The sequence below is a fragment of the Lethenteron reissneri genome, chromosome 30 (genome assembly GCF_015708825.2).
Source record: "Lethenteron reissneri isolate LAM-NWPU_2019-01 chromosome 30, ASM1570882v1, whole genome shotgun sequence".
Taxonomy (NCBI): domain Eukaryota; kingdom Metazoa; phylum Chordata; class Hyperoartia; order Petromyzontiformes; family Petromyzontidae; genus Lethenteron; species Lethenteron reissneri.
In genome coordinates, this window is record NC_083808.1 from 6145024 (window position 1) to 6170530 (window position 25507).

A 25507-nucleotide genomic window follows, 5' to 3' on the forward strand; every position below is an offset into this window, starting at 1 on the left:
TTCAGAGTGCTTCGGCGCAGCGCTTGTAAACTGTGTGGCCTCTCGTGCCGCTAGACCGCCAATCTGCCTGGCAGGCCCCACCCCAATTCCACCCACCCCCCCTCCACTGTCATGACAGTAACATGCATGTATGTTAAACTTCTTTCGCACCGTACATAGCCAACCGTGCTTATTGGACGTGTGGAATGGATGTGCGGAACAGCAACGTGGAAGTTCAGAACATGAAGAAGGAGTTTTGGATAAAAAAAAGTTTTATCATAGATCATATAAAAAAAAATGTATGCCCAATTTTGGATTTAATTTAGTATTTTCTGATTCACATTAATAAAATGTACAGTACATACCTTTTATTGCTAATACACAGAATGTTTTAATGTCATCACAAAAATAAGATGTTTTTACACTAAGTTACATCAGTAATGCAAACATGCAATATTTGATCATTTAAGAAAAAGTGGTGTCACGTGATGGCAGTTTTGGCGGTCGTGGCGTGGAATTGGCGTGACCTGTGGTGATATTTTGAAGGTCAATTGAACTTTTTTTTTTTAATCGGATCATCCGAAATGTCGTGTCCAGGTACGATTTTCAGATCTTTCATCTTTCTCTCGTCATACGAAAATCGTGAACATATCTTCCATATATAAGTATATAATCGGTGTGGCCTCATTCAGAACGTGCACTCGTACTTTTTTGCTTACACAGCAAGTACTATCCACTCCTTGGCAAGAGTTATCCATGTGCACATCGGCAAAGGTTACTAAACCGTACGCTGATACCCTGAATGGCTCTCGGCAAGTGCCATTTCAGCCACACTGAGAAGCAGTGCGCAAATGATGAAATCACATAAATTGTCTCAGCAATGACGCTTTTTAAAAAAGTAACACGTTGACTCTACAAATGGACATTTCGTAACAACAACCGTTTAAAGCACATGCTCTAACTATACCATCATGGAATGCAATTATTATACTACAGCCTATTGTTAATACGATTTTCAGAAAATGAGCAAAGATAAGAAAAGTCATTTTTAAAGACGTACAGCTGCATTCATAGTACACTATTAAGGAAGGCAATGCTTTCAAGATCACAGCCAATATCATGCATTAACCCCAAGTGCCCTTTGCGTGCTTATGCCTGTATTTGGCAGGTATCTGCAGGAGACCTTTGTGGTTTCCACGCGATAGTAACACAGAGGCTAAGAGCACAAGAATACGTCATTGATGGAATAACGCAGGACAAATATTTGTAGTTCATTTTTAAAAAAACATGTAGATTGACACCAGTAACATTGAACTATAAAAGTAGGTTTTCGTACCCAATACAATGATCTAACATCAGACAAGATTCACTTTTACAGGAGATATTATTTACGCGTGCCAATATATTGATCAAATTCCGATCAATAAAGTTCCTTCTCACTGGTGGCTTGAGACTATTCACCACTGAATTCAGCGTCAACGTACGGCGACATTTCACTCAGATCGTCTTGAGCTTCATCCCAGGTAGTGAACTCGTTAATCGAGTCCATTACATAATCGAATCGAAAAACATGGAAAACATTCAGAAATCGAGTTATTGATTTCCGTCTACATTACTTGATGCAGTTCAAAGCAGTTTGAGAGAACACGTCTTATGTTGAATTCAGTTATGGAGGGTCGTAAATAGTATTGGTCAAAAGTCAATCAAGGAATTTCCACGTATAAATAATATCATTTGTAGAACGTGACACTTTTGCTGGGTGATAGCGGTTTAATTACAGAATTTTGGAATAACACTCCCACATAGCTTCTCCCCAAAAGCAAATATGGATCACCGATAACGTGGATTTTCAAGCGATACAAGATTCATCGAGCACTCTTTTTAATTCAACTAGAGCCTCAGGTGCCTCGGCAGAAATGTATAAAATAATACTTTTAAAAGATATCGTTGAAGATAAAACTGTCACCTTGCATATCATTTGCGTTCAGGTAATTTATCAATATCATAAATAAACATTCCACGTGAATTTTACATTGCAATAGTGACATGGTGTGGAGCGGTGGCAGTGGCCAGTGTAGTGGGCTGTGGACCCCGATACCTGAGTTTGATCCCCGGCCACAGCTAGCATCAGTGGCGTGTGGCATCTGAAACGGTCCTGCCCCTTAGCCTCCTTCATCAACCCAAATTGGTAAAGTTTTGGTTGCCTGACATGGTATTGGGGAGGTCTTAATCCAGCAGTGGAGATAATTTAATATTATTCATCATATGGTCAAATCCACAGCAACATAATTACAGCATTAGGGAACAGAATCTGATGATAATAATTTTTTACGTAATTCTTATTTTTTGTATAGTTTGTTGTTACACAAACGAGCCTGTTTAATTGCTGTGTATAATGTGCTTGCATTGTTCTTGTACTTCGGTTTCTGTTCAATGGCCTATAAGCTTGAACAAAAAACACAACCATCATAATTCCGGATCAGTAACAATTGCACACATCTACAGACCAATACGATGAATCGTGAGCTGGGGGTAAAGCACGCACACCGCCTTAGCGTGTTACTAGCAATGTAAAGGTAACTCTTACATCGGCACGTGTTTCCTTGGGATGGCATATGTAGTTAAAGCTGCAATTAATTTTTCGGAAAATTGTGAGTACATTTAAGTACACTTCATTCAAATACCATGACAGTGGATGTAAGCAAGTCCATCCTCGCCAGCGGACTGGATAGGTCATTCAGCGTTTAAAGCAAACCATAATTTTGAAGATGATATGTTGAAAATATTGCACAAAAAATCAGGCAATTGATGGACAACTCACAAATTTAGGCAGACTTCTCAAAATGTCATAATCTGTATAGCCACTGCTTGAATTTTTCAAACAGTCGGCATGCCATTTTTAGTTAAGTTTACATTCATCTTGAGATGTTCCTGAATTGCCAGACCCATTTAAGGAGATTTGCCCCTTTTATCAGTGTTTGAGTGCGAATCATATCTACTATACATTAATATAGCGCCTTACTCCAAGGCGCTTTACATGAATTATTTTACAAAAATGTCCATAAGATGATCGTGGTTGAAATTAAGAGTGGGGTTATTCAAAGTGGTGGTGTAGTTAGGGCGACAGTTATGAGAACAGGTGGGAGTGGTTTAGGAGGGGTTGGGGTAGGCCTTGTCGTAGCTGGGTAGGCGGGGGTAGGAGGATTGGCTATGAAAGAAGAGATGGGGGTTGTTTTAAGGGAGGAACGGAAGCAGATCAGTGAAGATGACTGCTTTGCGATAAGAGTCTTAAAGCAGCGCACAACAAAAGCACGGCCAACGACACGGACCGTCATTGTGGAAATCGTGATGAGAATAACCCAAGGCAGAGAGGCGAGGGCCGCTCCTCTATTTTACGACGGCCGCCGCCGCGGACACACGCACCTCGGTGATGTGCGGGCTCGGATTGAAGCCGCAGTGATTGCACACCACGGTCTGACACTGCGTGCACATGTTGTAGTTGGGCTGCTCGGGGGTCTCCACGCTCAGCTCCGTGGTGGTGCAGATCGGGCAGAGGGTGGTCTTGGGCAGCGGCGCCAACCTCGGCACTTGGTACGGCGTCCCGGGGCTTGCGGGCGACAGTAGCTCCTGGAAACCCTTCCCGACGCCCCGGTGCTGCGATTCGGGGATGGCCATTGGTCTCGTCGTCGTCATCATCGTCGTCTCGGCGTGCGTGTCGACCCACGGCTTGCTCGGGCTCCGAGGCACCTCCACGGCCGAATGCGCCAAGCGTTCAGCACTGGACAGCTCCAGACGTCCCGGGACTTCGGGACTCAGACCCCGCGGGCTTTTGTCGGGCGGCCCCTTGCGATCCTGGGCGGATTTTCTTCCCAGAGTGCCCCTGGAGCCCTTCTCCATCGCCTCGTCCCTGGCTTGCAGCGACATGGAGGGCTCGCCATGGTACAAGCTTTCTTTAGAATCGCCGGGGGACGTGGCACGCGAGGTGGATCTGGACGTGGCTCGCGATGCCTTCCCTTTTGACGACGATCCTCCTTCCGTGCTCCTGCAAGGGCGTCAAGCGTCGGCGGTGTGTCAAGAACGAGAGAGCAGCGCTCATACCGTACGCAGCATGTACGCGGATTGCATTTCTAAGGTGTTGGGTATTTAAGCACTTATGATAATGTAATATAGAGAAGATGATAAATAATGGTTTAAGAGGCCAATCCTGTACTGTCACGGCAATCTAACACGAGGCTCGTCTATGTGGCTTTAAGTGATATTACATAAATTTTGCACTCTTTGGAAGAACGTAATCAACCAGGTAGGGTGTTGACTTATGTTAGCCGACTCTCTGTGTTGTGTTGTATTGCATTATATTTCTAAGTTTACTAGGTTTGTTTTTTCTCATTCGTTTGTACCTGATGAGGATTGCTTGTGTTGCAATCGAAACGTCGTGTTCTATTTTTTTATTTATTTTCTTTCTACGTGACTTTACCGAAAGAACCAAAAAGTAAAATACATATTTTGTTGCGTGAACATTTAAAATCTCATCAGAGTCTTCAAATAAACGTAACGTTTATGCCTATGCATTCCAAGCAGTAAACATGCAACTTTGGGCCAATCTTGGCCCAACCACATTTCAACGTTGGCTAAACGTTGGCATGTGGTTGGGTAGTTGGCTTCGTATCACATTCATGTACAAGAGTACACATTCATATGCATCTACAAGTAAGCACTTTATGTATACATTACACGTGGTATATATTCACTTCACCAGCGCAATTTCATCTGCAGTATATTCAGCACAGTATACCGCAGCCAGGGCCTCATGCCACTGTTGGTTTATTACCAAACTCAACAACGCGTGCACGCGTAACGCAGACCGGCTGCGTTAGTCAAGGCCTGTGGCGAGTATCATCCTGAGCACAATGAGTAGCTCTTGACGTCCACCTACACCGCTTACACACGAAAACACCACGGCTCTCGCAGCACACGATGTGGATTGCGACACTCCATTAGCAAAACATAAAACAGCAATCAACCTTGTATCTGCACGATATATTCTACTTCGCAAGCATGCTCTACTTCTATAGGTGTCTTAAGGGGCTCTTAGGAAGCACTTGAATCACGAATTACATACACAGACACGGTACAGAGTGGGTGGGCAGTTTCTTATACTTAGTATGGCTGGAGGCCTTCATCCAGCAGTTGATTGACAAAGGCCTAGAACTTATTAGGTTATCATGAAGGGGTATAGGTACTTTGTACACTTAAAACCTTGACAAACATGGCGAGAAATAATGGAGATACATCGGAAGGTGTATCTGCAGGGTGCACAAAACATTAGAGTATTTGCTAGATCTCATACTGCACATACATCACATATGTATCAAATGTTGCAACATGCTTATTTGCATTACACATGTATTCTTGTGCAGCATGCTTGCATGCAATATGCGTATCCACATATCATGTATGTGCGTCCATAAATGCTGTATATTGTACTGTGCATGCCTGCATATAATGTACAGATACAGGACAATACATACACAGATCAATATACGGTATATTATATTTTACTATACATATAAGCATATTACAGTATAACACTATATATATGCAATTCATATATATGGACAAACAATTTGGGACCGACACAGTATTAATTTTGATGAAAGACAATAGCAAAGGATATCTATCTAAATGGGAATTATCGCCCAGAAAAGCATCAGCGAATCTCATGAATATGTCAAAGTAGGGTCCTGCATTTGGATATTTTTTCTCCATTGCCATGAATGTTTGGCTTGTGGGAGGAGACCGGAGAACCCAGAAGAAACCCCACGCACTTGAAGGAGACAACACTCAACACTGCCATCTCCCACCTTAAGTGCATTACTGCACAGTGCAGGCATTCCCAATTAATATCAGTAACGTGTTTCCGTTGTCGCCATACAATTGCTGCAATTCTATACCCCCCGCCTCCTTCACCAACCAGAAGTGACCAGCGTGGTGGAGTAAGGTCAATACCCCCCCCTCGCCCTTCTCCCACTACCCTCACGTCTTGGTGCGAAACTCATCCAGCAGTGGAATGACAAAGGGGGCTATACATGCACATGGACTGCACCATCCCCCCCCTCTACACAAAATCTCAGCGCAATCACGCGTTGGGCCACACACACCTACCTGCGCGTGAACTACACGGTACAGAGGCTACAAACACGGAGACTGCACGCGATGCGACTACACATTCACACCACAAAGGATCGGGTCAAGCCGCCCGTTTCACCCTCAAAAAAATGTGTCAAACCGTACACTGCAATCAATTGCTCTCCGTCCGCGAGCATCCATTCATCTCAACTCGGCCGGAAAAGAATCGCGTACTCCCCGTTGTCCTGTACGTCAACCGGTACTGGTTCAATACCACCTTAAGCCCGAGTCTACCGAGGGGATGCAATGCATGCTCATGTATTATCACCCCCCCCCCCCCCAACGTCCCCCCCTCGCTTGTTCTCCCCCCTCTTACCTAGGTGTTAGGGTGGCCCCAGCCTCTGCTCGGGAGAGCACAGCTGCAATCTGTTTCCTCTCCTCCTCGCTGAGGTGGCTCATTCTGCTCGGCTGAGTGGCTCCTTCTTCCATCCCCCCCTCCGCGCTCGCTTCGTTGCCCATGGCTCGTGCAGCTGTTGTTGGTCTCTCGCCGTGCCGTCACACCCACTCTTCAACAAACAGCCGCGCTGTTCCCGTTGGTCCCGTTGTTGCTGCCGCTCTCGTCGCCGCATACGGTTATCGATCAACGATGTTCGAATTTGCACGCTTCGTTAGAGTGGATGAGGATGGTGATGGTGTTGTTGTTTATCTTTAAATCATTTTTTCTTTTGCAACCTTCTCTCAGAGTTTTTTCTTATGCACATCTTGTATATATTTTCTCCACCGTTGGTATTTATAAAATTGACATTATAATTATTGTTGTTGTTGTTGATTTGCTTATGCCGTTAATTGTGAAGAGCGGCCCGCTCCGAGCTCGCTCTTCTCTCCGCCGGGACGAATGACGCTGACGCTTCTGCTTCTGCTGCTGCAAATATCCACACCTTAAGATTCGTTAGACCGCATGCGCTCCAGCACTGATTTCGGCGCACGCCACTGGCCAGCCGAGCGCTGTCAGCACGGCGCCTTCCAATCCACGCTCGTCTCCCCGGCGAGTTGCGCCAGTCCGCTCTGACAAATCTAAAGCCGTTTAAATTCACTTCGCCCGCCCACCTTCACCGAGGAAGTCAGTGCGCGTGCGCGGCCACCTTGCTTTCAGCACCACGGACAGCGCACGCTCAGGGCAAGAGGTAGCATTGGAGGGGCTATGTACACAATGCGCTGTCCATGGTGCTGAAAGCGGGAGGAGGCCACGCATAGACATAGCAGGGTCGACAGTAGAAGTAGAATTGGTGGTGGCGGGGGGGGGCTATGTACTCTCAGCGTTTCATACAGTATGCCGAGGAAGCGCAATGCAGTGCACGTGTGTCCATCTGGGCAGCGCAGATATGTAGTTTATATATATGGAATCATAATAGGACGCGTTTACTGTAATAATGTGTATAATGCGTGAACCCATGTAGCCCGTTAACGCAATTATTTATTTGACTCAGTGGTTTTGGCCTCGTGAAAGCGCATTGAAACGACATTCTTATTGGCAGAAAATAATATACGATGTGTACACGATGAGCGGTTGCATTATTCGATGAAAAAGACAAATTAGGTATGCAGTCACGATTGATGGGTTCTTTAATGTTTAATGTGATATCCCTAATGTCAATGCTCTGAACCAACTACACAATTTATACATGTCATTAGAAATATGTACATTTTTAACAGCACAATAGGTATACAAACCAATTTATATGTCTTCATAAGTGCAAAATATGTTTAAACATAGTGTGACCAGCTGGCATATGTAGCATGGACCAAAATGTACTGTACCGCATTTATAAATGATCAATATGAATAATATAATTAGTATAACATTTGTGTGCACAATGTATATGATATTGTAGATGTGATGTATGCGTATTGTTTTTTCTTGATAATTGAGGAGAGGGTTGGAGTGAAGGGCAGATTGGCGAATAAGCTTTTTGGGGTGAGTGGGCTGGACACAAATCAATATCCACTGCGAAAGAAAATCTGGCGAAGGCCAATTGGCTAAAACGTTGCCCATCCCATTTTTCTTCCTCAGCACATATTGATCCGTGCTTGTTCACATTTCGTAAGTCAGCAGCAGCCTGTTCGCGTTGTGTGTGTGTGTGGCGTGGAGGACGACGGAGAGAGGATGCTGGATGGGATGAATGAGTGAAATTCAACTCTGGAGTTATAGATTAACGGAGGTGTTGAACCGATGCCGCCCCCTGTTTGCTTACTGTGCAGCCGCCACTTTACTATGGCAACAGTCCTACACGTTTACTGGAACGAGGGGATAGTGCTGAAACGCTGATTTGTATTGATTCACCTCGGTGTGTTCTACCTCTCACGCTCTATATCTGTGTGTTGTATCCTCCTTTTGATCGCACACGCATGCACTGTCCAACGCGGCACATGGTACACATTTAAACAGAATGTGGCTCTTGATGCAACCATTAGAACTTAAGATACGATGTTAACGCATCTGACAAATATTGATGTCAAAGTATCCAATGATGTTATATTGTTTGTTCTTTCGGTAAAGTCACGTAGAAGGGACTTTACCGAAAGAACCAAGAATATGAATCCCTGCAGTCACGAAAGCTTTAAATCAAAATTTGTCCAATGATGCTTTTAGAATGTTAAAACACACGTTTAACTTTTTTTCATTTTATAATAAAATGCGAAATTTTCCGTCCGAATTTGGGTTGTTAAATTGCGCCGAATGAAATGTCTTTCGATGCTGCTCCCCACTTGTCAATGCTGCTTGCAAGACCGATACATGAGGAAGGGTTACTAACCCTTATAGTTACGCTCTCCGTGATTTTAACGCATGTATATGTATCGTACAGGATCGGTTCTGATATCACTTGCGACCAATATATATATGGGAATGTAACTCGGGTCGATTATTTGCTATAGCGCAGCGGGTTAACCAACTGCACCGCGATTTTCTCTACGGTGTTAAATGTAACGTTTGGGAATCCCACAGTTCAAGTTATAATGCAGAATATCTCGGACGTTATATTTGTAACAGAGGTATCCTTAACTACGTGCATAACACATGAGCCAGTGCAAGAAGAGAGGACCTCAACACATCTCGCTTCACTACAAGGTAATTTAGTGAATCACATTTTTTAAAAAGCAACTTTGTTTTTTCAGACTGTACAATCTCACGTTCACACGAGTCGTCACTTGATTTAATTTGTCTGAAGAATACTCGGTTTGGTCCGAGGTGGCCAATGCTATATAGGTTATAACGCTTGGCAAACAATTTCAGTCTCAATGTATGAAAAATAAGGTCTTACCCTTTCTGCAAAAAAACACGGGAGGTGTTAAGATGTTCAAACACCAAATCGATACCGTTTTCAAAGAATCAAGTACTGCATTAATCACACACAGGGTACTTGTGGTGAACGTGCAAACAAACATGCTCTGATAGTATACGTATTGTATTCTTAGGTTTTTTCGGTAAAGTCACGTAGGTAAAAATATAAATTAATAAAAGTAAAAGAAAAAATAAAATCAAAATTACAGCACGACAGCTATCGTGCTGTGACGGTCCCACCTGAAGACGGAAGCTTGTGTTGCCTCCGAAACGTCGTGATTTTATTTTTTATTTTATTTTACTTTTATTAATTTTTATTTTTTACCTACGTGACTTTACCGACAAAACCTAAAAATGTGAATCCTTGCAGTCACGAAAGCTTTAAATCTAGAATGATACGTATTGTCTTTGAAACTGATTGGCCTTCCCCAGATCCTGGAAAAAGAGGTCCCCTGGTATCGTCTCATTGTGATCGCAGCGGTACGGCTTAAGGGCCATGTGCTCGTTCTGCTCAGTACTTTTTGTATTTTGTTATTGTCGTTGCTGTGGTCACACACCACGAATCTCCCTCGTGAAGGAGCCCTGCAGTCGGCTAAACGGGGCCATTGGTGTAAACAAATAAACTTGAACTCAAACTCATTGCGGCACAATAAAACACACGGACCTGTCACGAGCCTCACGACAATAATTGCATTACTGCGACCAATATCGCCCCCTGCAGTTGGCCAACATGCGTCACAATTTAACAACACGAATTATTATTATCAACCTAACACAGGAGGTCGGCAACGAACATTAAGAGCCTATTTTTTGTTCGAATTATGTAAAAAAATATAGAATTCAAGGGTGGCAATGCATGCGAACACGAGACAGTGAGTCCTGAATAAATATCTGTCACGAAGCAGTTCCTTAAAGAACCGCATGCGTCTCTGGACTCCACAGGTTGCGATTGCGAGATTATAAAGATGGCTGGTTTTAACATAATTCCCTGGCAAACTTAATCATACCGCTTAATTTCCCAACGTAAGAACGTTAAACTGTGGATGTTATTAAAATAATGAAAACAATCATGAATATTGGTAACAGCCGTGAGGTCTTACCTCGAGAGAAACGCTCACGTTCAAAAGACGTCCAGGCTGGCGAGTCTCAGAGAAAAACAAAACGAAACTTCCTACAGTATATAGAAATTAAGTGACTTGAAGAAACTACGTTTGATTCTGGTGTTTTAACGTATAAAACATAGCCACGCCTTGACACTGTGTTGAATAGCGCTGCTGTAAACCGATTTTCTTTCGTCCGTACACTGATTGGCTGTCCAAACCTGTTCTGCCTTTGCAGTGAGCAATCTTGATTGTTTATCCCATTATTGATTTCCTCGGCTCAGACAAGCCATTGGACTCGTCAAGTAATTAAACCCAAACCAGAGTTGTGAACCACCCCCTCACCCTCGGAGGCAGAACCACTTGGAGGTTGTAGAAATTATCCACACGTGCCAGGGGTTCATCCTGCACAATGTCACGGCTCTGGTTAGCAATAGCCACGTTCAACACCCCCGTATAGCCATTCAAGGAACGAAACAGGAGTATTTCTCCACAAATCTGGCTGTCGCCTGATGACGCTAGTTGTAATTACTGGCAAAACGTCGTAATCGGATCGTAAATTTAACACGTAGGCTTTCGCGACCAATATTATTCATAATCAACGTTTTTGGGTTACGACACATTTATAAATAACGCGATCTAAACCCAAAAACGTTGATTACGGATCGTAAATGTTTTGGCTTGGCTCTCCAACGCCCCGGTGTGCTGTACTAGTGACGAATGGGCATGTTCTGTTTACGTGACAACCCTTACTAGTTGGCTGTGCTGGTGGTGGCGGGTTTAACGACACATTTATATATTTACGCGATCTAACCCAAAAAAAAACTCTTATGGATGATATTGGTCGCGAAAGCCTACGGTGTTAAACTGGTTCCAAATGTGTGGCGGCCCTCAACACTGACGACTTATCGGCGAAAGTGCCCCCCCCCCTTTTCTTTACAATGAGTGAAGAACGCTGGTGTCAACACACGGCGCATACACAATTTGTACACGTACAGCAAGCGTTGCGAATCCGACGGTGGATGCGGGCCGAGATGCTTCGCTAATCACTAAGTCGTTCTTTAACCACGCTGATTAGCGCGGGTTGGAAGGCAAGGATCACAGACACGAAAGCGTTGTGCAACTTAACAAAGTATGCAACATTGCAACGCTTTCTAGAGCCCCCCCCCCCCCCCACGTTACCTGCCCCGTGGCCTTCAATAAGCACCGTGAACTGATACAGGGGTCCTTAATAGTTAACGCTTACCTGGAATCGATTTTAAATCAGGATAATGTCCAATTCCCCCATAAAAGCTGCTAGATATTTTGACCACAACAGTGGTGTATGTAGGGTCCATAGACACGTGGTGTATTGTAGGGTCCATAGAGAACACGTGGTTTATTGTATAGTCTATAGACACGTGGTGTATTGTATGGTCCAGACACGTGGTGTATTGTATGGTCTATAGCCACGTGGTGTATTGTATGGTCCATAGACAACACGTGGTTTATTGTATAGTCTATAGACACGTGGTGTATTGTATGGTCCATAGACAACACGTGGTTTATTGTATAGTCTATAGACACGTGGTGTATTGTATGGTCCATAGACAACACGTGGTTTATTGTATAGTCTATAGACACGTGGTGTATTGTATGGTCCATAGACAACACGTGGTTTATTGTATAGTCTATAGACACGTGGTGTATTGTATGGTCCATAGACAACACGTGGTTTATTGTATAGTCTATAGACACGTGGTGTATTGTATGGTCCATAGACAACACGTGGTTTATTGTATAGTCTATAAACACGTGGTGTATTGTATGGTCCATAGACAACACGTGGTGTATTGTATGGTCCATAGTCACGTGGTGTATTGTATGGTCCATAGACAACACGTGGTGTATTGTATGGTCCATAGTCACGTGGTGTATTGTATGGTCCATAGACAACACGTGGTGTATTGTATGGTCCATAGTCACGTGGTGTATTGTATGGTCCATAGTCACGTGGTGTATTGTGTGGTCCATAGACACGTGGTGTATTGTATGGCCCATAGTTCTGGTTGCATTGCCACAATCGCATTACTCTGGCTTCTTTCATGTTCTACGTATAAATAGTTGAATGTTGCATAATTTTCTTTAAATCCGAACTGTAAAAAAAAAATGTTTAACAGCATTTCATATGAAACACACATGACACTGGATTTCTTTAATAGATACTGTACTTTAATTTTAAATCAGATTACAGTTATAAATAACACAATGTACATAATAGTGCTTTAAGTAATGTTACAAAGTAAATCTGAAATTAACAGAATAGCCGTGGGATCTGAATACTGTAGTTAGCACATGAGTAGCATACGTTATTAACATTTTTTTTATTGCAGACTTTTTTCTAAAGCACAGCTATGAAAATGGTTACTCCACATATCGGTTTCTTTACCTCCATATATTAAAACACAAGTATTTCAAGTTGCAATAACCTGGTAATAACATCTGTGATCAATTCAGAGTAAACAGACTGCAATCGCATGTTAACAACTTTGAAGCAGACATCCATCTTATATTCTTATTCACAATCAGAAATTACAAAAATGCTAATTTACAAAAATTGAACATTTTTTGAGAGAACATTTGTGGTGGGATGGGGTGGTGTGGGGTGGGTTTCACAATGCAAAGGCTGCCAAGCACTCTTAAATAACATGTGGACGTTACCAACATTCAATCTATTTAGTGACAGCGTATTGAAGTAGAAATAATGTGATCATTTAGTGCATGGAAAAATGCTCAACATCCTAAAATAACATCTTTCACATACGCACCAAGTACTGTATATATAAATATTTTTTATAGTTATTTTATTATTTTGCCTTAGCATTCAATCTTCAAACAGGCACGGACTCACTACAGTAATTGCAGATCATTCCATTCATGAATGCAGAAAGGTGTATGTGGCTGAATAATGGCTCTGAGCTATGCAACAAATGGCTTTCAAGGATCAATGTCTAGCAAATGCTAGGATATATGGGTTTTTTGTTTTTTCATGCACGCTGGAATGTTTTAAGGGATAGGCTGGTCTCAATACAATAGGGGATCAATAAAAGCATGATCTCTTTCCATATATATACCTTCGTGTTCTTCCAAATGTGTTTACAGAACAAAACATTGAAGCCAATTTAAACATAGGCACTGACCAAAACCCCCCCCCCCCCCCATATTATTTATCAATCAAACGGCAATAAAGTGAGATTACAATTGAAATGTGGCAAATTATATCATGAAAGCAATCGCTTAGATCCCACCATGCGCTAGCTCCTTGGCCCATCCCGAACCAAAAAGGGAAACTACAAAAAAATAATTTAAAATGTTTCCAACAAAAAATGCACTTCGACAAACGTGCCTTCTGTTGTTAAACGTAGGAACAAAACTGCAAGTTGGAGATGAGAGTTGATATGTGCTTAATTGCAGTTCTTATTATATTTGATTTGACACATCCTCGAACGAGTAGGTATATACAAGTGTTATTGGTAATTTTTGATTAAAAGAATGTCATATTTAAGTTATATACACCAATTGTGTACTTATGCTGCAACTATCATATAAACACTGCTTGTTTTTTCTTATTCCATATTTAAAATAATAATAAAAACAAAAAGGAGGTATTTTAACATTGGTGAAACATCGATCTTTCTTATTTCAACACAAAGAGACAAAACCAGGTAGTTTAGTATGAGTATTGATACGTTTTTAAAATACACCATTATATAGTTTGTCAAATACTTTTGCGAAGTACTTCTCTTATTCAAATTTGCACGGACGTAAGCTGAAATGGTTACCTATCAGCGCAACTGGGCAATGAAGGAGAAAATTATACATTGACAACATATTGGCATAGCCAATATAGAATGGAGCACAAGGATGCAAGACTGCGATATTTCTTTTCCTCTATTCCCATATTTCATACACAGTCTCTGTCACTCCTGTGTCTCACAGAAGGCGTCATGTTCAGACTGATGCCTGGGATCTAAGTGCCATATTTTAACACGAAAATAATATTTAAAAAAAATAGATAAAACCTGTTGTCTCGCAGCACTTTCACCGCAACAGAGAGGGCTCAAAGTAGCATCATTTCCCCACTGATTACTTATATAAGCGCATGAGAGAGCCTATGGTAACCGAGGGAGGTGCGGCAAGAGGACATTGAAGTGTCACAGCATGAGGTCCCACCAAGGTCATTGTTTTAAGGGGGCAGTTTGGACGGATGGGTGGGTGACGGTCACGAGAAGAAGCTGTCTGTGGGAATGAGGAGCCATAGGAGGCAGACCTGAAAGGTAAGGAGAGCCAGCACGGGTGGCCTCAGCATGGTGCCATGACCACACTCAGAGACATCCTCCTGTGCCAGAGAACAGGAACATCCACCAGAAAGCGCGCACACACACGCACACACGCACACACACGCACACACACGCGTGCACTCGTTACTGTGATGACAGATCAACGTAGAGGCACGCTTTGTGTACAACTTGCCCATATAAAGCACCATTATTTGGACTAAATCCATGTGAGAGGGTACTCAAAGGTGTATTTTAAGTATTTTAACTCGTAGCACAGCCGTTTGTCACCATGCATTAAAGTATGTATTTCTGTTGTTCTTTGCTGCGATATGCAAAGTTAAGTCTCACCGCCAAATATAGAAGTTCCATAAACATCAAAGGCAGTGTATATAAATGAAATGCTCTCTACAGAATATACATTTGCGGATTGAAATGTCACTGAAATACGAGGTACCATTATGCTATTTCAGTTTTGCGCATTTTTCATTGTGGAAAACCCATTTGTTTAGACCATGATTCCATGGACTTTTGCAAAACTCATCTTGTAATTAAATGACACGTAGCAATGGGGGTAGCAAGGCAAGTTAATCAAGACAATGCAAGTCACAGCAAGTACTGCCAACCAGAGGTAGCGGAACCAGACCTTGATTGGAAGCTGAAGGCATGGCACATGTCACGTGCATGGCGAGTTATTTGTATAAATCCATCTCTCATTACACGTTATGCCTTTGCAAGTTAACACAGGTGGACATTATTTGGGAACAACTAAGTGGTTTATTTTTATTTCTCAGAGGCAGAATTATTGTCTGGTACAATGTAGCCTGGAATGTTCCATATCCATCCGTGGACAAAAGCTACAGCCCTCCATCATTGCTGGTTCTACCCCCTTTGGCATCAACAAGAGTTAATATCTTGCTCATTGTGTACTTAGTAAAGCATTACCGCCACCGTCCATTTGAGCTGCGTGTTAATAAATAAACGTGGTGTGCACAAACAAAAAGTAACATGCAAGAAGCTGTATGCATTGGCATGACCGCTGATGGAGCTAGCAAAAGGCTGGAATCAGCACCCTCAGATTTATTTGAGTAGCAAGGCTCTTTCATCAAGCATGGCATTCAGAATCGATGCATGCAGTGGGATCATGCCAACCCCTCTTATACAGCTTCACAACGCTCCACACATGATGTAGACAAACTTGGTAAATGGTGATAGATGTGACATCGCAGCAGAAATCTAAAGCGAAAATGCATCGAACGTGATTAAAAGTGGCGTCTCAACGTTTATTGTATTCGAGAAACACTTCACAAGTCTGCGGTCAGATAAGAAGACTATGCAACACTCTAAAAAGACAAACCTTGCGTCTATTACTTACTCCAAATTACACTTGATGGTAGCAATTCAATGTAACCCAAAATGCTCTTAAATTTCTATATTGTGATGGAAAAAATCACGGCGATGCTCAAAATGGATTTCCTTCTGTATTTTCATCCTGTGATCATTACCGACAATGGCATTTCTTGCACAATAGCTTCCATCAGCAGTTTTCCCACAATACAAGCAAAACCTGGCTCTGCGTTGTTGCAGCTAAAAGCACCAAATTAACGGTGCCAGGCTTGCCAGCCGTGTAAGGGAAGAGAAGACCGCTATGCCCTACATCTCATGTACTGAGCTACTTTCTGCATTGTTAGCAATGGGAGCCTGATCCATTTTACAAAAAAAAAACCTGTTTTGCTCGAGCTTTATGAAAGTATGAAAGAGTGGATTTGACGCCTCGAAGTCTCTTAGACGGGTAAGGAAAAGCGAGTGGAGCTTTAACTTTCTTTACATGTTACCTGAAAAACACACTTGAGATGTTGTGCACAGTTGCTGAAAAAGTGAAATCACGAACTTAGTAAGATAACTCGATACACTGTGCATGACTGCCCTGCCACTTCTTGCAATTGAACACGAGTGTTTTTTTTTTTGGTACGCACACGACTATCAGTTTTTGTGTAACTCGAAATGATGTACAACTTCGTTTTCATAATAGATTTCTGCTGCAACTACACAATTGCCATACTTGACTTCATGCTAGGCAGACAAAATAACCCAGTTGATGAATAATAACAGATCAGCTACAGGTGAATAATGCATGCTTACAATAGGGCCTTATTCTACAGCAGGCTGCACAGCAGCGATGTTACAGGCTTCGTGTCACAAAGAGGCAGCTGCACACTTTGCCCCACACGAGCCACCCACGGGTTGCGTACAGCTCTCAAGGCACGCACACGTTGGAATGCTCTCATATGCTGTGAATTGGAGCACCAAGCCCAATTAAAACTGCGTGCCACTTTTAACTAAGGCCACCCCACGTGGTCAAGTGGTGTGCCTTAAAATAGGAACAAGCAGCCAACAACATATCCTATAAACTTGATTTAAAAAATCGATTGGTGATATTGCGTTAGTAGTAATGTACAAGCTTAAACAACAAATACTGACCACATTCATCAATAACATTACCTTGAAAGAAAAGTACGTTTTTTGCTCTCCTTCATAGCATGCTATTCTATGAACCATGCTATGCAGAAGGGCCAATTAGCCAATCGTCACCTATTGTAGACTTTCCTCTTAAGGCAGTGCTGCTGACAAATGCGTTGAGAGTTTATGTTCTACTGTATATTATGGGAAACATAATAAAAACTGTTGATACAATTGGATAACTTGGTTTAAACATGAGCGTTACTCCAAAAGTAATGCCTCTTATTTAGTTTTTTGCCAAGACATTGTATTGGAGAGATGCAACAATTTACATATTCATTCATGGGAAAGTCATGAACATTGTATTTTAACTAGTGGAAGACCTCCTCTGGCACAGAACCGAGCCAGAGTATATCACACAGGTCATTGCAGAGTTTGGGTGGGCAGTCCTGCTCCATCGGCTGCAGAGCCCAGATCTGGAACCCTCTGATTAACATCTTGTTCAGCCGTTTGAGGTTGGCCTATTGCGCGTGCAATTTTGCCAGGATGATTTTATTTTTGTTAATTTAAATTTCAACCTCGTCATACGTCACACGGTCGTTGCTCACTCTTGAAGTGAGAGAGAGAACGATTCGGAGGCACGAGGATCCACAGACACGTGGGAGGTGAGCTGCCTCCAAATTCCCCACCAGGCTCTGTGATCCTCTATATATAAAGATGTTATCACCCGTTCGAGGGGGCAACACTCTACGATTTATCCCATGCAGATGGAACAGGTGAAGTCAATATTTTCTGTACCACCTTATTCTGGTAAGCCAGGACAGAGCAACTGAACTGGCGCACAGAGAGATTTGCAATATTTGTACAATCAATCAACCCATGCCTCGAAAGTGCTGGATTACAGGCGTGCAGAGCCACCACTGGCCATACAGCATGGTTTTATGTACAATGTGTTTTTCTTATTTAAAATGTGTATGTGAGGTTTATAAATAATATTTGTCCTAATGGAATGCCGTCTCTGATTCAATATTGGTGCAAATACATATACGAGGATGGTGGCTATGCTTGAAAAACAGCCAAATGCTGCTGATGATAACATTTCCAAGTATTTGATAATAGAAAATTGGAGGCATTACTTTTGGAGCATCACAAATCCTACGTTTGTGGTTTCATATAATAAGAAACCATGATGCGGTGTAGTTTATTTCATTTTCTGAATCTTGGCTGTGATGGGCTTACCAAGGCATGCAGCCAATCAGTTTCACGTGAGCATTTTTGCAGCCAAACAGCTGCTGTACGACCTGGTATAATAAGGCGGTCCTTAATACACACTTGCATTTTTGCGAATGTGCTTTGAAGCAATTAGTATTTGATGTCACCATTCATTTACTTTAATGAAGACTGCCATACAGACCTCCCCCAATTGTAAAAGGACTTTCTTTGCATTCCAGTGGGGGTAATTGATAAGTACCATGGTAAAAGATCGGAAAGCTTTCTCGATGCATTATTCAGGTTTAAACTGGGTCAGCCTGCCATCCAAGCACGTAGTCAAGATGGAGCTTACAAAATATCACATTTATCTGTTTTTTTGCCAACGTTTGTCCGTGTTGTGCCCCCAAGGCAAAAATGAAACTTTCCCGTTTCCTTTCGAAAAAGGGAGAGCACAGAATGGGTGAGATTAACGTAAGCATGACTGACCCTGGACAAGGATTTGAACTAATGCTGGAATGAAAAATAGAGCAAGAGTAGAAGGGATCACATTGGAGGCTTGGTTCGACACGGAGCACATGGGCTCGTCCTGCAAGATAAAGATTCATGAGTAAAATTCAAAAAGGATTTAAAAGGAAAAACAATGGAAAAGAAAGAGATGCAAACGTGACGACAAAGCTTAAAGAAAGGTAAAAATGTCACATTGTAGAAAGCATAAACACATTTTATTGCTGATGCCTTGTATCAAGAACATTGAAATGGGGGAAAAATGTTAATTTGTAAATAAAGTTTATCTTCTGGTAGCAAAGGAACAATACAAGATGCAACAGTAGGAGAGAGCATCCATAAGTTATTCTTCAAGCATCGTTCAATGAAGTTTGGAAAAGAGCGTAGTGATATTGGACGTCCTTAAGTGGGTTCAATTCACCTGCTAATGTAAGCCATAAAACATTTCAGTATATGCTCGTGTAGAGCCACTGTGATACGTGTTGACAACGTCCATGCCAGTGCAAGTGGCTCATAAGTAATTGCCATAATTGCAAAACACGGAGACAGAAAGCAGAAATTATGCTAACATCTGCATGTTATTTTCTGTCAGCACATTAGCATAACAAGACAAACTACTTTAGCGACATTAATCCATTATTAATTGCACACCATATTATCTTAATTTTTATTACATATAATGCAAACATAACCTCCCTCTAGATCATGTTTATGCAATGCAATGGCTCTGCAAGCAAGCGCCACAAAATTAACTTTTTATTATAATTATATATTCTTTGGTTCTTTCGGTAAAGTCACGTAGATAGCAAAATTATAATAAAAAATCAAGTGAATTAAAATAATTATTTATTATTTTTCTATCTACGTGACTTTACCGAAAGAACCAAAGAATAGGAATTCCTGAAGTCACGAAAGTTTTAAAATCAAACTAATTATACACATGACGGAGAAACACACACAGAGCAGGGCTCTAACTCACATCGACATTGTAATCAAAGCAGGCATCGGGTCCTTTCCTATACCGTGGCGTTTCTGCCAGCAAACAGGGGTCGGGTCCTTGCGCTGAGCAGATGCAGAGTCAAGGACGACGTCAACACAGGGATACGCGCTTGCCAATACCGGCGGAAATGCGTTTTGCAGTGGCCGTCGTTCACGATCGCAGCACCTTACCACACAAACACACACTCAACGTGCCCTCTGACACGCGCTCAAGCGCTCTGCACATTCGCACATTACAGACATCACATTGCAGTTTCTGCTGCAGTTGTCGATCCGCTGCTGGATGAGGGCTTCCGCATGCTGTGCTTACTGCAGGGGATATGTGACCGAATTTGACCATGATCATCAGTGAGGGCTGCAGCAATATCCACTGTTGTACTGTACTTACTTTATATGCTCCACTGTCTATGCTCCCCACGTTCACATCCTGTTGACAAGGATTCATATATAGACAGTGCATGCTTGCAAGCGGTCATCCCAGCGATGCATTCATTGCAGTGCTTCAGTGAATTGCCACAATGCGGGAATAGAATCAAGAACTGATTCTTTGCATTGTTTTCACAATCGAATTTATATTGCTTCTCTTAATTATATCTCATTTGTATGGATGTGTTCACTCGATTAGCCTGCATGTAACATGAGCATATTATTGAATAGATATGCAAACTGGTGACCATGCAAATTCATTATTGTACGTCTTGTGTGGTTACATTAGATTTTTTTATTATCAAATAATCTATTCTTAATTTCAAACCTGCTTGCGCGGCCTATCATGAGTATACAATTAAAATCCCTCTACCAATGCTCGGAGGTCAACCTTCCAGGAAACAACCGAGTTCAAACCCCTTTCCTCTCTCGAGATCTCAAGATATCGGGGGCACACACCGAGAGCGATATGGCGGTGCAAAAGGATACACTTTTGCTTGGCCTGCTTGATTTTCCGATCTTCGCACGCTGTACATTCTTTGGAGAACAACTCTGCCACGACCAGCACCAGATTACTGGTGCCCAGCTTCTCCGCGTGGAAGTACCTGTTCCAATGTTGCACAAACACACGAGCTCACCATCGAGTCAAAGACAACGTAGCCACCCAACCCTGTAGCATGACCATCATTAAAGGAGGCGGCGGGGAGGGGGAAGAATGCACGACACAGTCAATGCTAAGCTGAACAAATGTTCAATGATAAACAGAAAGCAGGAAGATGTGCTCTGCTTTTGTCCATCGTGCACCCTGCTCGAGATTTCACCCCCCGTGTGTATGAAGAAAGGCTGCAATGCCCATAACTTAATTGTAAAACATATTTGCAATAATATTTATTTGAGTATAAGAATATATGGGGTGGGGGCAGGCGGTGGGGGTGGCTGAGTCTTCAGCAGGGGAGGGCAGTTTAATTCCTTTCTAGGTGCCCTCCCAAATGCCCCCCCCCCCACCCCCTCCAACGCTAAAGGGGCCAACGAACGAGGCTTGCCCGGCCAACAGGCTACGGAGCGCCTGCGTGTGTGTTGTGTCGTGCGAAGGAGGTGTGCCGTTTGTATTCGTGAGCAACGACCCCACCTGGTGCAATTGCCACAGTCGATGAGTTTATGGAAGGACTTGTTGTTGTTTGGGAAGTAGTACTGTGTCTGCAGCATCACACAGCTGACCTTGCCCTTCAGCTCCAGGGGGTCCCTCGCCTCCACGGCTGGGAATACAAAGCGGCGGTGAAAGCATCGATCACACGATTAAACAAGGGCATCCTGGACGAAGGGCCATCGCTTGTGCACTCCACAAAATGTGAATGATAACAAATCCAAATTTTGTAGAACATATCAACATATAATTCGGTGCATGCCCCCGCCATGAATTCATTCTATGAGGATGTTCCTGTATACGCATCATAGGATATGTCATTGTCACATACTCCTTCACTATGATACTTTTTGCAAATTAAATTGGGGCCAAATCAACGTTCGGATTATCCAGCCAGCAGTATAAATGGGCACACCTCTGGTTTGCACTGTTGGCGAAATACGGTGCGAAAAAAAGTTAAATGTACGTACATACGTACACCACAGTTATTCTATCGGCAGGTCACGTGTGGTGGGGTAAAGCGTGGGTACCCCTACCCCCTTCAAAAGATTTGCTGGGAAGAGTAGGTTATGCACCCTCTAGAGTTGCCCTCTAGTGGAGACCCCGTCTGCCAGCAGTGGCACGAGCATTCCCTTGTATGCCCAACGGTAATGTAATTAATTTATTTGCTGTGATCCACTCTGTAAATTAACCTTGTGCTTCGGTCCACATAAAGCAGAATGTGAAATGCCAACAAGACACCGTATGTGAGGCACGTAATTGTAATTGCAGGGCTGCACAAAGGCTTTGCTGAGTGACCGGGACACTTACACGGACTGAACAAGTTTGGTACCGTAATTCCACACAGCAGCTGCTGTAGCAGTGACCTGCCAGAGAACACACAGACCATCCTCATGTTTAACTCTCCTCCGTGTGTGTCGGTCTGTCTGCAAACCAGTCGAGCAAAGTTATCATACGGAGCAAACAAAGAAGGTTCATTCTAACGAGAAGGCACCCAGGATATACAGTATTGATGATCACCCTATGTGTGACCATTTACCTTTAACCGAGATGGGAAAAAAATCGTGACCAAAATGAAAGTATTCTATTATATCACCACTCTCTCCTGCAGCCCTCTCGTGGTGAGAAGACCTTGTTCGACATTGTCATTTCGCTCCCAAACATTTGGCCATTCGCAAGAAGAGAATGGAACCACTAGAGGGCGGCAGAGGTTCAGTATCAGCGTATCCTGTGGATGGATTAAATATTTTACTGGTAGTAACCACCTGATTCCACCAGCTCACAGGGGATTATTGTGTCCGTCCGTCCGTCTTGCATCCAAAAATGGGAGGGGTGGGGCTGGGTGGAGAGTGGAGGGTCGGGAGGGGCTGGGTGGGGAGGGGCTAGGTGGGGAGGGGCTGGGTGGGGAGGGTGGGGAGGGGCTGGGTGGGGAGGGTGGGGCTGGGTAGGGAGGGGTTGGTCACCTTGTAGTACCCTTATAAAACTCAACGTTTAACCTGCTCACGCCGGCTTGTGCCCGCCCTCACAGTCTGCCATATTTGCGGAATACACCACGCCGCCATTGACCCTGGCCATTGACCGAGCAACCCAACGTTCCTACCAGCTCCCTCTGCAGGAATATTTTCCAAAGAAAACATTTTTTTCCTGAGGGTGGCTGGGTGGCTAGGAGGTCAGAGCGATGAGCTGGCACTGCTGAGTGAGAACCTGGGTTTGATCCAGGTAAGCTGCCTGTTATAGTCTCAGGCCAACTCACATATGACTGCACAAATACACGTCAAATAACACATTGGTTGTGCATTACATTTGGAGAAATTACAACTCTTCATGATTCAAATGTTTGTCATGTGACTAACATTAGGATTCTGGTCATTCGTAATAAGTAGTTTCAGTTGGGACTGTAATGAACAGAGAAGGATCACCCTGTCTATAGGTTTGACTGGTACTTGCTGAGAATGCAAGTAATAATAAAGTCAAGTACATTTAATTTTTGTTGACATAGTTGCATCTTTCTAGAAACAAATCTTCCACTCAAAGCGTCATCACATTAATAATCAACAAAAACATTGGAATGTTAAAAACAACGGTAAAAAATATACACGCTTCAAAGCACAATCTGAAAAATGTGTGCTGTATCAGTAACAGTATTAACAAATAATTGTAGCCTAGGCGGTCCCCATATGTTGTAAACCTTAATCTCCATTTCATGTATGTGAAATGTCATGGAGGGGGGAGTGGAGGGGTATGAGACCTGAGAGCTCTGAGCATGAGTGATTGTGTCAATCGATTGACTTAAATGTTATGTTATTCTGGTGATTAAACAGATGCCCTCCATGTGTTTTTTCATGATGAGCTCAAGTCTTGGCCCCTTCTAATGACAATGAAACCTTCCTGGGGGGGGGGTCATGACCCACAGTCTGATAAATGCGTTTCTGGCTTATTGGAGTCATGCTATGGCAACGTCTAAAGTAATACAAAAAAATCATGTCCAATACTAGGCATCTTTATTTATTTACTAGCATACCATAACGACGATGTCGCTTCTAGATTTGAAGTTTTCGTGACTGCAAGGGTCCATACTCTTTGTTTTTTTCGGTAAAGTCACGTAGGTAAAGAAGAAAATAAAAATAAATTAAATTACTGTATCAAGTGATACAGTCATTTTGCTGTGACGGTGCCACCTGAAGACGGAAGCTTGTGTTGCCTCCGAAACGTCGTGATTTATTTATTATATTTTTATTTTATTTTTTACCTACGTGACTTTACCGAAAAAACCAAAGAAGACAGTGTCGCTGTTGTAAATTTCCTCACTTGTAAAAACTTGTCGAGTAATTGAAAAGCATATTGCAGAAATGTTCCGATTAAAGATAATCAAATTAAATTATTTGAGTACGTGCAAAGATTTTCCAGGTGGTGAGCGTTTATTTTTGGTGTGAAATGTGCGACAAAGCAATATTTCTTTATGTTGAAAAATAACCTTATGATGAAAAATAACCTTGCATTAGGAAATAAGATGTGTGAACTCGTATGGTTTGCAATTTATTCAGCATAAAGAATGTCCCCGGTTTTTACTCACCATGCCGCTGCAGAGAGCCACCAGGCAAGGTTTAGGATGTCATATATTTTTGGCTGGAAAAAAACAAACAAACCCCAACATCAACATTACATGAATACCAAAGCAAATATAGCAAGACATTTGTGCGAAATTTCTTTCAGCTCAAGTACACAGACACACGTACGTTATTTATGTACGTTACTTTGATGACTCAACTGCACGCAGCCTTGATCCTCGACACAGAATTGCAACTGCTCGAGACCCCTCGCCTTCAAGCAAAGTAAATTTTGAAAAAAATTAATCCGTAAAAACAAAGTTTTTCACTATAAATCCTTTATATGCGTGGCATCCTCTCGTCCTCTGGCTTGAGATGGCTGCCACCTATGAGTCAGATGATTGTCTGGCAGCATTAAACAATTGGTAATTAAATATTTAAAAAATTTCCCCTAAACAGTGCATTGTTACGCACAACGAGTCTGTGTGCAAAATGTCAGCTCGATTGGATCACGGGAAGTGGGTTAAAAAACGACCGAAAGATTTGCACGGTCCTAAGCAAGCAAGCGAACTTAATATAAAGGATTTAAAAAGCGACATCGCTTCTTCCACTATCACAGCAAATGAGTAGGTCGCGGTGGGCCTTTACGTAACATGGTGCAGCCTCTACTTTCAACTTTCACCAAAGGGGAGAGCAGAGCATCGCTCCGTATTGGTGACGTTTCTGCATTTTCTTCCACCGATGCTGGATAAAGCGGCATCGAAGTATAACTATAATCCAATTTCAGCATTAAACAATTATATCATACCCAGCGATGAATATTTACCGTCATAATTCGTATGACACACTATTAC

The 25507-nt window shown here is 42.6% G+C and overlaps 2 protein-coding genes across 10 annotated transcripts in view; both read right to left on the reverse strand.

Annotated features, from left to right (window-relative positions):
• Positions 1-7126, reverse strand: part of LOC133349454 (protein piccolo-like) — a 194983-nt gene extending 187857 nt beyond the window's left edge. For all 5 annotated transcript variants that reach the window (XM_061562919.1, XM_061562922.1, XM_061562918.1 and 2 more), the window contains exons 1-2: positions 6482-7126; positions 3403-4021 (exon numbers count right to left, since the gene is read on the reverse strand). In XM_061562919.1, coding sequence (XP_061418903.1) covers positions 3403-4021; positions 6482-6624 — 762 coding nt within the window. In that variant the 5' untranslated portion in view covers positions 6625-7126. The remainder of the gene's footprint in view (positions 1-3402; positions 4022-6481) is intronic.
• Positions 7127-12741: 5615 nt separating this feature from the next.
• LOC133349455 (voltage-dependent calcium channel subunit alpha-2/delta-2-like) overlaps positions 12742-25507 on the reverse strand; it is a 151368-nt gene continuing 138602 nt past the window's right edge. For 3 of the 5 annotated variants that reach the window (XM_061562928.1, XM_061562924.1, XM_061562923.1), the window contains 6 exons: positions 24680-24732; positions 22417-22472; positions 21592-21718; positions 20952-21067; positions 20017-20099; positions 12742-19119 (listed from right to left, as the gene is read on the reverse strand). In XM_061562928.1, the coding sequence (XP_061418912.1) occupies positions 19000-19119; positions 20017-20099; positions 20952-21067; positions 21592-21718; positions 22417-22472; positions 24680-24732 (555 nt within the window). In that variant the 3' untranslated portion in view covers positions 12742-18999. The remainder of the gene's footprint in view (positions 19120-20016; positions 20100-20951; positions 21068-21591; positions 21719-22416; positions 22473-24679; positions 24733-25507) is intronic. The other 2 variants (XM_061562927.1, XM_061562925.1) reach the window with 2 other exon arrangements.